General features: G+C 52.0%; 6 protein-coding genes across 6 annotated transcripts; 5 read left to right on the top strand and 1 right to left on the bottom strand.

Annotated features, from left to right (window-relative positions):
- Positions 1–1,257: 1,257 nt before the first annotated feature.
- On the top strand, positions 1,258–1,982 carry P170DRAFT_475327 (uncharacterized protein; the record flags this gene model as incomplete). The annotated part of the gene is made up of 2 exons (XM_024853246.1): positions 1,258–1,434; positions 1,794–1,982. The coding sequence occupies 2 exons, from the start codon at positions 1,258–1,260 to the stop codon at positions 1,980–1,982; spliced, it is 366 nt and encodes a 121-aa protein (XP_024704299.1).
- Positions 1,983–2,636: 654 nt separating this feature from the next.
- P170DRAFT_446778 (putative DUF221 domain protein) lies at positions 2,637–5,582 on the top strand (the record flags this gene model as incomplete). The annotated part of the gene is made up of 5 exons (XM_024850829.1): positions 2,637–2,699; positions 2,764–3,226; positions 3,286–4,230; positions 4,288–4,686; positions 4,753–5,582. 5 exons carry the CDS (start codon positions 2,637–2,639, stop codon positions 5,580–5,582), a joined length of 2,700 nt encoding a protein of 899 aa, XP_024704298.1.
- A 507-nt stretch (positions 5,583–6,089) lies between these two features.
- Positions 6,090–7,137, top strand: P170DRAFT_436667 (uncharacterized protein). Its single transcript, XM_024849198.1, has 2 exons — positions 6,090–6,708; positions 6,841–7,137. The coding sequence occupies exons 1-2, from the start codon at positions 6,124–6,126 to the stop codon at positions 7,042–7,044; spliced, it is 789 nt and encodes a 262-aa protein (XP_024704297.1). The 5' UTR covers positions 6,090–6,123; the 3' UTR covers positions 7,045–7,137.
- Positions 7,138–7,356: 219 nt separating this feature from the next.
- On the top strand, positions 7,357–8,836 carry P170DRAFT_383518 (uncharacterized protein). The gene is made up of 2 exons (XM_024845642.1): positions 7,357–7,384; positions 7,434–8,836. The coding sequence occupies exons 1-2, from the start codon at positions 7,382–7,384 to the stop codon at positions 8,784–8,786; spliced, it is 1,356 nt and encodes a 451-aa protein (XP_024704296.1). The 5' UTR covers positions 7,357–7,381; the 3' UTR covers positions 8,787–8,836.
- A 1,137-nt stretch (positions 8,837–9,973) lies between these two features.
- hasA (Zn(II)2Cys6 domain-containing transcription factor hasA) lies at positions 9,974–11,264 on the bottom strand (the record flags this gene model as incomplete). Its single annotated transcript, XM_024853245.1, has 2 exons — positions 9,974–10,834; positions 10,896–11,264. 2 exons carry the CDS (start codon positions 11,262–11,264, stop codon positions 9,974–9,976), a joined length of 1,230 nt encoding a protein of 409 aa, XP_024704295.1.
- A 1,072-nt stretch (positions 11,265–12,336) lies between these two features.
- Positions 12,337–13,790, top strand: hasB (MFS-type transporter hasB; the record flags this gene model as incomplete). The annotated part of the gene is made up of 3 exons (XM_024847681.1): positions 12,337–12,509; positions 12,578–12,936; positions 13,000–13,790. The coding sequence occupies 3 exons, from the start codon at positions 12,337–12,339 to the stop codon at positions 13,788–13,790; spliced, it is 1,323 nt and encodes a 440-aa protein (XP_024704294.1).
- Positions 13,791–14,028: the final 238 nt, after the last annotated feature.

The raw sequence follows: 14,028 nt of genomic DNA, 5'->3' as shown, positions 1-14,028 counted from the left end.
GGGATAGGGGTTGTTTATGTCTTTTGTTTCATTCTGCAGTTCTACGGGGTAGCTATTTTTGAATTGATTGGGTTGTTATTGTGTGCGTGAAAGATACTGCTATTTTTAGGAGACTGGATTCTGCTCGCGTGTGGTTGCAATTTCTAGAACACCGAATCCATGTCACCCGCAATATATTCTGACTTCGTTCGGGCGCCAAACCAAACAATCACAACATGAGCACAATGCGGACGCCCTCAAAGCTGGTTTACAATGGAACCAAAGAATGAAATCGAAGTTGCATACCGGGAATTTAGGCCGCAATGACCTACAGACCAGGAAGGGCCTGGTACGTAGGTAATTATCCCTGGCGAGATAGCATCGTGGCGTCTTCCTCGCAATGAAAGTGTCATCGATAGATGAAACCCGAAACAAACCAGGGATTATAATCCCGATTGAGCTCTGTTGCTGGGACGACTCAAAATTGTGAACAACTACGTAGTACTCCATACTCCGTATAGCTATAGACTCAGTCGCCGACCACCGAAGTCGAAGTCCCTCCGGATCCACCCCACGGCCGAGTTCCTAATCCATTCTCCCAAGACGTAAGGGGGCGACTGAGTCCAGCGACGATGATATCACGTCCATGTGGTTTTTCTCGGATTTCCACAGGAGCAGGCGCTTCATTCGGGATGGAGCTGTGGCTTGCCGGGTAATTGCCTGATGTATGAGATAGAACCGATCGACCCATCAAACAATTGCATGCCAAACAAGGACGCGGTTGAGCCAATTCCTGCCGCTTCCCTGCCAATTGATAGATCAGAAGATGGACAGCAAAGGTGTAAGCGTCATGGATGCTGTCATCGGGTCAGGGACCATGGGTAAACCCGGTGGAGAGAGATGGCTAGGCACATCGCAGCAGGGTCAGGTGCGGATACTGGTCCTGGCTGGTCTTTAACCTGGCCGTTCGTGGGGGGCAAGAGGTGGATGAGTGTGGAGGGGGAAGAGACGGGGGAAGATAAGGCTGGCGCGATGAGAGGCAAGACCCATTCTAATTGATCCAATTAATCCATCTGGGCTTTCGAATTGGTCCAAACCCCGACTGTCCTGCTGCGTTGACAGCCCGATTGATTGCCGTGGCTGGGATTCTGGCACGGGAGAACCGCCGATCATCGTATGATTGGATCTGGGCAGCGTCGACCGGCCCCGTCCGTGGCAAATCCCACTGGATTGGATTGCGATGCTGGTGCGCGGAGTAAAACACGCGGGCTGGCAGACATGACGCTGCTTCTGACGCCGAACATGGGCGTGTTGTACGTGTTCCTGTCCGCTGGACATTTGCCGCGATGCACGTCGAAGGGACCTACGGAATTTGAGTTTCCGACGGATTTGACACCATGTCCTTCCTACCTGTCCCAGTTCCAGTTCCAGTCCAAATTTATCGCCATTGAAGGAGTGAGTTGGCGACTATGCGTAAGTACAGCTATGGAAGTGAGCGCCACTTGGCTGGAAGGGAAAGCGGTGGCCTGCAGGTCCCAGGGTCGGCGTTCCCAGGTACTGCAAAGGTACCGCCATCTTAGGGGGAGCAGCCTGCAATTTGCCACCAACAGCGGACCTCCCATGGAAGTACCTCGCAAGTACCTCTCGCGTACCTCATCCTTACGTAACGCCGAGAGGAACGAAATGTCTCGATTGGACCAGCACATCATCTTGACCTTTTATGACTTTTTAAATTAACGAGCACGATTCCTCCTGTCCAGCCACCACGGTCGCTATCGTCATGAATCACCGTGGCTGAACCGCGCCCATTCCAGACGGCAAATCCGAGATCGTCGGGCCTGATCGAGCTAGTCAAAACAAAGTTGAAGGGCGATCGGGGTCTCCTGGGTCGGCCTCGTCATCTGGGTCGGCCTCGTCATCGCTCTCCCGCTCTGGCGCTCTCCCAAAGATCCCATCGTCAATCCGTGTCTGGCCCAACTCTGGTCACGCCTCTGACTCGCTAGCCGTTCGATTTTTCTCCTCTATCTCTCGATTTGCAACACTAGCACCTACTAGCTCTCTTTCAAAGTAGGGACCAGAATCACTGCGCTGGTCAGGCTATCCCTGTCGCAGCAAGCCAACGAGATTTTTCCACGGAACCATTCTCCTGGCCTCCATTCATTCTCGCGAGAAAAACCCCAATTGGCATGCTCTCTTGGCGCACTTGACTTTTTGGTTTCGGTGACCAGAGATTGGCAATATTATTGAACGGCGCAAGAAAAAAAAAAAAAAAAGGAATCCACCCAGCTATCTCGGTCTACCCCTCTCGCCCTTCAGCTTTGAGGCCCTTGAACTCCTCGTCATTCTCTTATTTTTTTTTCTTTTTTCTTTTCTCTCTCTCTCTCCAACCCTGGGGTTGATTCATTCTTTCATTCTGTTCATCGGAATCCTTGATCGTCGCCTTTATCATCATTCTTTCCTTTCCTCATCCCCCTTTTTTCGGGATTCCTGCAGATTCTGCCCCGGTCGGCGAAGCTCCAATCCCGAAACAACTGCTGGGGGCCGTCGCAACTTGCACGTGATACGCTCGTATCCTGAATAAAACTCCCCTCCCCCGAGAGGGCAAACACTCGATCCCAGATTGACCGACGAACGGGTCAATCTGATCCACGATCATAATGACAATATACGATGCTGGCCGGACAGGCCTTCATCACATCCACCAGCTTACCCGCCGTGCCGTAAGTTGCCATGCCGATCACATCGCAGTGGACGCTTCAAAAGAACATGTTTAACATGCTGTAGGATGATAACCCGCAGGATACGTCCAACTCGGCCTCGGGATTGGTCGTCACCTTGGTCCCGTCCTTGGTGGTGGCCGTCGCGATGGTTTTGGTCTTTGTGATTCTGCGCCGAAGTGAGCGCCGAATGTATATGCCGCGGACGTACCTGGGAGTCTTGCGCCCCGAGGAGCGGACGCCCCCTTCCTCTACCGGTCTGATCAATTGGCTTCGTGACATGTATCAACTGCCCGACGAATATGTCCTGCAGCATCATTCTATGGACGCCTATCTCCTGCTGCGCTTCTTGAAGACGGTTTCGATGATCTGCTTCGTGGGCGCGTGCATGACCTTCCCGATTCTCTTCCCCGTCAATGCGACCGGTGGCGGCAACAAGGAGCAGTTGGACATCCTAAGTATCGCCAACGTCTCTGACCAGACCTACGGACGTTACTTTGCCCATGCTTTCGTCGCATGGCTGTTTGTTGGTGAGATTCGCCCCGGACAATTGGCCCTAGTGTTCTAGGCTAACGCAATCGCTGCCCAGGATTTGTCTTCTTCACTATCACCCGTGAGAGTCTTTTCTACATCAACTTGCGACAGGCCTACGCGCTTTCTCCGGCTTACGCCAACCGGATCTCGTCCCGCACCGTGCTTTTCACCGCAGTCACTGAAGATTACCTGAGTCGCGACAAGATCCGCCAGATGTTCGGTCCCGCCAAGGTGCAAAATGTTTGGATCGCCACGGACACCAGCAAATTGGAGGAGAAGGTCGAAGAGCGCAACGATGCTGCCATGAAGCTCGAGGCTGCAGAGACGAAGCTCATCACCCTTGCTAACGCCGCCCGCCTCAAGGCATTGAAGAAGCAGGGCAACGTGGAAGACGGTCCAATTGTTCCCGAGAACATTGGCGAAGAGCCTGATGATGAATCCGGCTCGGTGGCTGCTCGCTGGGTCAAGCCGAAGGACAGACCTATGCACAGACTCAAGATGCTCATCGGAAAAAAGGTGGACACCATCAACTGGGCCAGAGCTGAAATCGAGCGTCTCACTCCGGAGATTGAAGAGCTGCAGGAGAAGCATCGCGCCGGAGATGCGAAACTGGTCTCCTCGGTCTTTGTCGAATTCTACCACCAGGCAGATGCGCAAGCCGCTTTCCAATCTGTTGCTCATAACCTTCCCTTGCACATGGCCCCGCGATACATTGGCCTTGAACCCACCCAGGTCATCTGGTCCAACCTGCGCATCAAATGGTGGGAGCGCATCATTCGGCATTCCGCAACTATCGCTTTCGTCGTCGCTTTGATCATTTTCTGGGCAATTCCCACGGCTGTTGTTGGTGCTATCTCTAACATCAACTTTTTGACGGACAAGGTCAAGTTCCTTTCGTTCATTGACAACTGTCCCGAATGGCTTAAGGGTGCCATCACATCTCTTCTTCCGGTTATTCTGATGTCGGTGCTCATGGCTCTTTTGCCCATCATCCTGCGATGTAAGTCAAATCAGTCTGACCTTAATAATGGGTTGTTCGCTAACTAGTCTTCGATAGTGATGGCGAAAATTGGAGGCGCACCTAGCCAGGCCGAGGTTGAACTCACCACCCAGAACTTCTATTTCGCATTCCAGGTGGTTCAAGTCTTCCTCGTCGTTACTCTCGCCTCGTCTGCCAGTTCAGTGGCCACTAAGATTGTTGAAAAACCGCAAGAGGCGGCGTCTCTGCTGGCGAACAACATTCCCAAGGTCTCCAACTTCTATATCACTTACATCCTGTTGCAAGGATTATCGTTTAGCTCGGGAGCCTTGCTTCAAATCAGCGGACTGGTGATCGGTAAAATCCTCGGAAAGTTCTTGGACAACACTCCCCGCAAGATGTATACTCGCTGGTCCACCCTCGCCGGACTGGGATGGGGCACTGTGTACCCTGTTTTCACTCTTCTGGCTGTTATTGGTAAGATCTTGCGCGCCATTCTCTGAACCTCCTCTGAACCCTTTCTAACCTGGAATCGAAATGCAGCCATCACCTACTCTTGCATCGCTCCTCTCGTTATGGGATTTGCCGCCATTGGCCTTTATCTCTTCTATTTTGCCTACCGCTACAACATGCTGTACGTTTCCAATGCGCACATTGATACGCAGGGCAAGGCATATGTCCGCGCCTTGCAGCAAATTACAGTTGGCTGTTATCTTTTGATGGTTTGCTTGATTGGTTTGTTTGCCATTGGCACGGCTAGCAGCCGCATCGCACTGGGTCCGTTGATCCTTATGATAATCCTGCTCGTCTTCATCATCATCTACCACCTCTCCCTCAACAGTGCGCTCACGCCTCTGATCAACTACCTACCCAAGAATCTTGAGGCCGAGGAAGAGGCTCTTCTTTCGCGCGAGAAGGCCGACTATGGCCATTCCTCTGGCGAGCACTCTGATGAAGCCGGGCCGAGTGGTGTACCGCAGGAGCGCGTTGGGACTGTCGATTCTGCCGAGAAGGGATTGACCGGTAAGGCGCCTCACGAGGAAGGCCAATCCAACTTCCTGGTCAGATACCTTCGACCCGACAAGTATAGTGGATATGCGCAACTGCGCCGCTGGGTTCCCAACGCCCATGAATCTGCCAGCTACCCCCCCGAAGTCGAAAGTGCAGCATACCATCATCCCTGCATCAGCGCCCAGGCCCCTCTTCTCTGGATTCCTCGTGATGAGTTGGGTGTGAGCAAGCAGGAGATCGCGCACTCCATCAAGGTGATCCCTATCACGGATGAGGACGCATGGCTGGATGAGAAGAACCACATTCACTGGGATATGGACAAGGGTGTTCCGCCTATCTTCGAAGAGAAGGTCCACTACTAGATCTCTCATCGTCTGTGCTCCCTTTATATGTCACCTCTGATGTCCCAGTCCAGGCGTGTTGGAGGGAGTTGAACATACGGATGAACTGTTTAATTGTTTGATACCCGGTTGATGGTGATGGTGATGTAATGTATTGGATACTACGAGATATGTGGGTTAAACTAATGTTAATTGCGATATATAAACTGGATCGGCTCAGTCTGATAGTTCGAGCTCGGCTTATGCTCCGGGTGATGCTGAAATGTTTTGTTAAGCAAGTCTACGTTAGTCAATCTAATCACTCAATATTTGACCTACTTGTTCATCCCCACCTATTACCTGAAGCTGAATGAGATGTATACTCCGTAGATTTTCTTTACTTGACGTCAATCCAAAAATCCCCATGCTTACCTCATCCACTCTAATCCATTTCTCGTCCATAACCAGTAGGCGGTGAGAACGACTAGCCCAGAACCATTGACCATTCATATTCCATCCATCTTTACATCTTCTACTTCCAATCCACCACCTTGCACCAACTTAGAACTATAACCCATTCAAAATGGACCAGCCCGAGAAACGCAAACTCGACGCCTCCGCGTCAGACGGACCCGACGTCGACAAACGCCCCAGAGTAATCGGCCCGTCCTTACCACCGCCATCAGCGTCGCAAGATCGCTCCAACTCCGAGGGCAGTGACTCCGATTCCGACTCTGACGACGACTTCGGTCCCAGCATGCCTCCCCCAGAAGGCTCGGTCCCAGCTGCACCTGCCACTGCCACGGAGCCCAGCAACTCCGGCCCATCAGCCAGCGCGCAGGACCCCGACACGGCAGGGACGACAGCATCGCGCCGCGACGACTGGATGCTGCAGCCGCCGGACGACTCCAGCTGGGCGACGCGCGTCGACCCGACGAAGTTGCGGAACCGCAAGTTTCAGAGCGGGAAGCCGGGGTCGAGTCGGCCTGCTAAGTCTGGGGGCGTGGATGCGTCGTGGACGGAGACGCCCGAGCAGAAGATGAGAAGGCTGCAGGATGAAGTGTTGGGTGTTTCGACGGCGCAGAGTGGTGGGTCTGGTGGTAGGAAGGAGGACGAGGGCGATTCGAAGAGGTCGCGGGTTATGTCGGAGAGGGTTGAGAAGTTTAATGTATGTTTTCCCCCCTTCCCTTTCCTGTTCTGCTGTTGTTGGGTTGAAGGTGGAGTTGGTTGGGGTTGTGAGATGGATAGGGCTGGCTGGTATGTTGAAGAAAGAAGCAGGTAGAAAGCTAACTAGGTGCAGGAAGCGCGCCGAAAAGAGAAAGCCGCAGAGGGAGCGGCGCGCAAGGAGAAGAAGAAAGAAGAGGACGACGATCCGAGTCAGCGCGCCTTTGACAAGGAGAAGGATATGTCGCTGGGATCGAAGATCAGTGCGTCGCAGCGCAGAGAGATGATTGACAAAGCGTCGGATTTTGGATCGAGGTTTACTAAGGGCAGGTATCTTTAATTTTGTATTTTGGGATTTTTATTGGATATAGAATCTAGGTCCAGTGGGCCATTGTTTATAACTGCCTTTTTGAATTGGGCTGGGGAAGGGGACTTTTGATATATGCTGGTTTTGCCATGTATGAATAATGACAGGGTCTTCGCTTGTTATATACCCAAGGACTTACTATTATACTTCCCTCATGTTGATAAAGAATGTGGAGGAGCAACCCCCCGGAAGTCCGAAATACGCACCCCAAAGAGGGTGACACGTGAGCTCGCCCTTGGTGACGGTCGCTATGACCTCCGGTTCTCCCAACTGCAACTGAGCGCAGTTGAGGTAAACAAACCCCAGAACTATGGTACGTATACCATTCCTGGCTGTATAGTATGCTTCTCACCCAGAAACAGCGGTGGTCTTGTCAGAGGCTCTTCAGTGCCCTCTCATCTCGCCAGGCATACACCTGTCTGGCAACGAAGCGATTGCAAGTCTACGGGATACCGACAGCCACTCAATTTCGACAAGCTCGTAATATACCAACACGAAAGAATTTCACTACGGAGTCAACCAAGTCAAGCAGTACTCGGTTCACAGTCCAGGTCAGAGGACCAGAAGAAACCGAATACGACGATCACCGAGACCTTCTTCTCGCGCAACTGAAAAAGATCCCCCGCGACACCCAGTTTCTCGAAATAACGGAAGACACACCCTCCAGCATTGAATGGGGACTGCTTGGGAATCATTTCAACCGGATCAAAGACCTTGAGATGCGAGTCGGTTTCAATGAGGAGTTGAACGACGCGGAACTACCAGACCACTGGCCGCTGGAACGCCTTTTTATCAGCAATGCCTGCGCAGAGGTGTTTCGCAGTCCATTCGTTCTCGAAGGAAGAGTCAAGCATCTCGTTCTACTAGCAACAGCCGGCCTTCGATTTGAAGGCTTGAGTACCGACGAGCTGTGTAGTGCGAATAGAGAAGCGATCGCCCGAGGAGAAAAGAAGGCTCAGTATGTCTCCGAAAAGAAGAGGATGCAGATAGTATCGATCCCGGAACTGGTCGTGGAAATGATGAACAAGCGATGGGCAGGGACGCATTCACCGCTACCACCGACTACACGAAACACTGACTTGCAACTCCTCCCGAAGGAAGTACCAACCAAGATGACCAAGCTCGAGATCATTGAAAATGACTCCATGGACACCTTCAACCGAATGACCGTTGCTCTTCCCCATGTGATTGAGAACCTGTCCACGCTCAATATTCGCTCCACGCAAGGGCTCGATTTCGCGTTCACGAAGGAGACCCTCTTCACATGTCTTCTGCCCCAGCTGTCAGCCTTGAAAACTCTCGTTCTTTCCGTCGGCGAGGTCTTTCAGGATGATTCCCTCCTCCCAACACTCTACTCCGTTCTTCCGCCTAATCTCTCGACCTTACGCTTCCGCGGACCAGCCTCGCTGGTCGAATCCAGCCACTGGAGCAACTGGATAACGTCGTTTGCGTCCCCAGAGATTCTGCCAAACTTGAAACGATTGAGCTTTGCGCTTGATCTACACTATGAGGCTTCGGGGGAAAGCTCAGCTGACGCTCGTCGAAGGAAGCTCGTGAAGGCGCCAGAGGACGTGCTTCGGTGTGCACAGAATGAGTGTAAAAGGCTTTTCCGGGCTGCTGAACAGCGTGGGGTTGTGGTTGAGCCGTTCCGGGATGAGTGGGTTGAAGAGTGGCCTTATCTCAAACAGGTCGATGAGCGGTGGATGCAACTTTGATGGTGGCGGTGTTATTTGATGCTTTGTATCGTATATTATGAGAAACTCGCCCCTGATGTATTATACTTGAGATACCCCCCTCAATAAATTGGAACCGGAAAATACGGGCCGCTAATCTGGCTCATCAGCGTGATCAAGCCTACTTACGCAGCCATCTAGCCAAATATAGGCAATAAAGTGAAGGACTTGCGGTGTCAAGACGGAATTGCTATGTTGGAAATATGTTATGCTCTAGGCAGTGGCGAGGCTAAGCATTCCCGCCCCCAAAATGCTGACCTCTAGCATGCTCAACTGGCTGCAATAATCACAGCCAGTTAGTTTACTTTGACTAAGACTTCATGATCGACAGTGGCATTGCTTTGAAACATAGGGCCTGGAAACCCAACCGATCAACGGGATAATCGCTGACGGGCGATAAAACCCCGTTGGCCCAATAAAGAGGGTCTGTTTACCACGGATGATACAAGTGGCTCCTCTCTGGCTCAAACATGCTGACATTGGAATACTTGGACGGGCAGATGTCATACTGGGATGGAAGCTTTCGCGACATATTACCTATTCTAGATTAGACAAATGCCTCGGTAACTATTGAGTGGCTGATTATAGCGAAAATTGAGCGGCCTTATACCCAAGGCATGGCGCCATGTTGCATAAGTAGTAAGACGGAATATACCACGTGTCGGAGAATTTCCCGAATTCTTTGGCTGGGTTCAAGGGTTGCTTTTGATCTCTGTGGGGCGGAAGTGATTGACACTAGCCCGAGGATGAGATGAGACGGAATTGTATATCCACCGAACGTTGAAACGACGCGATATACATATTCGTAGGCCAATCTGAGAGCAAGGGCTAAGTGTCGGCCAACAATAAGGCCCTGCCGCTATACGAGGAATCCAACCGCCACATCAACATGGATCCTGCAGACTAGATGCTGACATCAGAGCTGATCCGATTGACCATTGCCGCAGCATACCCTTGTTTGCATTTGTGGGATCTGTGCTCCATGGTGGGATAAGACATGCATGATTGGGGCTGATAACTGCACGTGTAACTGCTACGGTGCCTATCAAGCGTCTTGTCGGGAGCCGAAGGAACTCGGATTGTTGGAAGAGACAACGTCCGGATCCGGGGAAAGCGAGAAAAAGAAAATAAGGGGGTTTATCTTCTAAACAATCGGGATCGTGCCATTTTTAGACGATGACGGTCGTCATCAGAACATCTAGGGCTGTCTTCTTTCGGGTAATACATTGCACAATGTAATCCCGATCAACGTTGGAAAGGCCTCCCAAGCCCTGCGGTGATCCCTTGTCAGCCCCTGGTGCTTCGTATCTTTCGGTATCATCTAAGAATTCCATTGGCCCGGTTACAAGGGTGTGCAACGAATCCAGCGTTTGCTTCGCCTTGGAAAGTGTCATCTTGAGCAGGACATTTTGAATGGCCTGCCCCTCTTCTTGGCTGACTTTGTAATCCCCCAGGGAGCAGGAGATCATCCGATGTTCCTCCTGGGGAAGTAGGTATTGATGACCAATGATGAGTTGCTCGAATAGTTTGAAGATCATTTCTAGTGCCGAGAGGGTAAGAAGGATCGCCGAAAAGGACTTCTCGCATTCCAGACATGCGATGAAGTTGTCACAGGTGTCAAGTGTGGCCGTGACAGACTTCATGGCAAGATCAAATCGCTCGAATGACTGGTGAGACGTGAGTTGGTGCAGAGTGGTAACGTTGGTGGCCTGACTTTGGACACAGGCGCAGATAGTCCCGCTTCTACCTAAGTCGGGAAGAGGCGACGGCAGGTCGAATGTCAAGGGCGTAGCCGGATCATTGGGTGGTCCGAAGTAGCCGACGCCGTTTGTGAAGGACATTGGTGTTGTGAATGACTCCATACTAGTGGATCGACTTCCGGGCGTTGTATCCAAGAATGATCCCAAATCCGTCGTCCAAGGATCTAGGTTATGCGGAGATGGAAGGGCTTCATCTGTGATATCTCCGGCAGCGGATTTGTGGGTAGAGTCTAGGGGCGCTGAGCCCGAGGATGACCGCGGAGTATGGGCCTGGCGTAGCGTTAGCTGTTTGTTACCCAACAGCGTACAATCCCGTCCCCGTAACACCTACCGATTTCCAGCGATTCACTGAGAGTGCGGGGCTTGGTAGAAAGGCTGAAGGGTCTGTGGCATTGAGGGTCATTTCATCAAGTTCAACGTTGCCCCCGCGCAGCTGCTCCGTAAGCCATTGCATGCGCATTTGATGCGCCCTCTCTAATGTCTTCCGATTTTTGCTTCCTTTGGGTTTGCCGGCCCTGTTCTGGTAGCCATAGCGACACGAAAAGCCTTTGGATGCGCAGCGAAAGCATGGAGATCCGCCCGAGCATTTTACTTTGCACTGATGGCAAGAGTCACAGGCAGACCGCAGCTTTTGTTTGTGGTTCGGATTGTCCTGTGGCGGCTCTGTAGGACTGGCCAGGTAGGGAACTGCCGTGGTCATGATTGCGCCAAGAAAACAAGCAAAGTAGTGGTCGTTTCGAGATATGGTTCATCCACATTCATCCATATTCTTTCAGGAAGCTTAGCCTTTATTATACAAAGAAGCCCCCTCAAGCAAAGTTCGAATGAGATGACGGAGTCTGAGGGGGCGAAACCTAAGACATGCAATGAAACCTAGTAACCAGATCAGTTAGTCTACGAAGCTTTATTTCGCCAGGGCTGGCTTCCACGCTCAATCCGAGCAACCGTTTGCCCAGATCCGGAAATATGATGGACCTGAATTTGTATCCAATGACACGCACAAGCCTTGCGATCCCGTATGATGACAGGGGGCATATAGCCAACTAGTGGAGGCCCGTTTAGTTCTGAGGCCGTCGTCAGGATCGTATTTGGGGTCAGCTCACACCCGCCGTGAGAAACAAGCGGCATGGACAGACAGCCACCTGGAATCCAGCCCTCGTAAAAGGCGCAGACATCGGTGGCATTGTGAGGAGTCGCTTCATGGGTGCTGATGACGATTCTATGTTTTCTTTTTCCATGGCGCGACTGTCTCTGAGGGGCAAGTGTGATTGAGACCGATCAATCTTGCATCCCTCCGCCCCCAACCGGTTCTCAAAGGGACTGCAGAGAGCGAGCTCGCGCGTCCAGAGGCTCGGGCCCGCGCGAGGGTGGCGTGAGGGCTCTTAATAGCTCTTGATAGCGGGCAGTGAAGCAAGAGGGAGTTGATGACGGCGAGTCCTGCCGGTCTTGGCGTCGATCCGCCGTCACGGGAAAGCCACCTCGGCCGAGCTCGCCGTCCCGTGCCCTCGGCCGAGCTGCCTCAGGCCTGCCGTTGCCCGATGCGGAAGGCCCCTGGCAGTTCTGCTTGTTTTTTTCTTCATCCAGGCCGAGCTTTGTATATCCTCCGAGTCCGAATAATTTGCACGTCATGACTGCTGGCCATCATAAAAAAGATTCATGCATCATGGGAGTTCTTGCCAACTTCTGCGAAAAGACATCCTCCCAGCACTGTCTCTCTCTCTTCATACTTCGTCTCGTTCGTTCGTCAACAATTCACCCTCCTAGGCACCACGATGTCGGCCTCTCTGGACCAACGCCTTTCCTCGGATGCTACGGTGGATAAAGAGGAAAGGGCTATGAATGCTAAGCCGCTCGAGCGTGTTCCCCCTAATGGCGGTGCCAAAGCCTGGGCGTGCGTGGCGGGCTCGTTCTTGTTGCAGTTTTGCTCCTTCGGTTATGTCAATGCGTAGGCCTGTCTGATTCATCTACTTATTACGACAAACCATGAGTCTTACTGACAGTACTTTCATCCAGGTGTGGTATTTTCCAGCTGTATTACTCCGAGACCATGTTTAAGGACGAGAGCTCGTCGTCCTTGGCCTGGATCACCACTCTCCAGATCTTCCTCCTGTTCATGTTCGGTCCTGCTGTCGGCAAACTTATTGATGTTTACGGTTGTCGCAAACTGCTGCCACCATTCAGTATCTTTGCAGTGTTTTCGGTCTGCATGCTGAGTCTGTGCAAGCAGTACTGGCAGGTGATGCTGGCCCAAGGTGTCGCATTCGGACTGGCCGCCGCCGGGCTGTCTCTCCCCGCCATGGCCACTGCGACGCAGTGGTTTTCAACCAAGAAAGGTCTGGCAGTGGGCATTGTTTCTTCTGGTAGCAGTCTAGGTATGAACCCGGATCCTTGTATATTCCAAGACTCGTGACGACTGACTATTTTTGGACACGCAGGTGGCGTTATCTATCCATGCATGCTCCCGCGTCTAATCGAACAAGTTGGATTTGCATCGGCTGTCCGATGGACCGCTTTGATGCAGGGTATTCTCCTGTTGATTGCCAATCTTCTATGCTCCTCTCCCTTCCCTCCATTGGGCAAAGGGTCGCCGACGGAGAAGAATGACGCCCCTAACGGTGGGATCCGCGGGTTCAAGAGCTGGCCTTGGGCATTTTTCGTCCTGGGATGTTTCTTTACCATGTGGGGTCTCTTCGCGCCACTGAACTATCTGCCAGAGATGGCCTCACTCCATGGTTACAAAGACTTCGCCCAGTACAGCTTGGCCATCGCGAACGCTGGATCACTGGTTGGTCGAATTGTGCCAGGATGGGCAAGCGATGTGATCGGGCAGTTCAACGCTATGTGCTTGGTGACTACGCTTTCCGGTGTCTTAGTTCTGGCCTTTTGGCTTCCTTTGGAGTTTCACACCTCCTTGGCCGGCATCATCGTTTTTGCCCTACTCTTTGGCTTTGTCAGTGGCGGATTCGTCAGTCTAGGACCCCCGTGCGTTGTCGCCCTCGCGGAAGATCGCGTTGACGAAATTGGTGTTAAGCTTGGAGGCTTTTGCTTGGGAATTGCTCTCGGGGCATTGACGGGACTTCCTATTGAAGGGGCAATCAAGGACCGTGAAGGAAACAAGTTTACCGGCTTGATGTGCTTTGCGGGGGCAACCATGATCCTTGGAGGGATGTGTACGGCGGCTGCTCGCGTTATCAAGGGTGGTCCCCAGATCTTGAAAAAGGTTTGAATGTGGGATCCATGGTGTTGCTTTGCTGCCATGTTCCTTTGCCACATGTACTCTTCTACTTTGTTACTTTGCTGCTTTAACATAGACTGTAGCCCCATAATGTTAAATTTATTAATCTCTGCTATTACTTCGTCTCCCTTGCATCGTAATTCTTACTATCTCTCGCTTTGTCTTTACCTCTCCTTTCCAAATCCTTCACTTGTCATTAAACCAGTGGCTCCAAATATCATGTAGTTTA

The sequence above is a fragment of the Aspergillus steynii genome (assembly GCF_002849105.1).
Source record: "Aspergillus steynii IBT 23096 chromosome Unknown P170scaffold_4, whole genome shotgun sequence".
NCBI lineage: Eukaryota > Fungi > Ascomycota > Eurotiomycetes > Eurotiales > Aspergillaceae > Aspergillus > Aspergillus steynii.
This window is presented reverse-complemented; position numbering and strand designations above follow the sequence as displayed.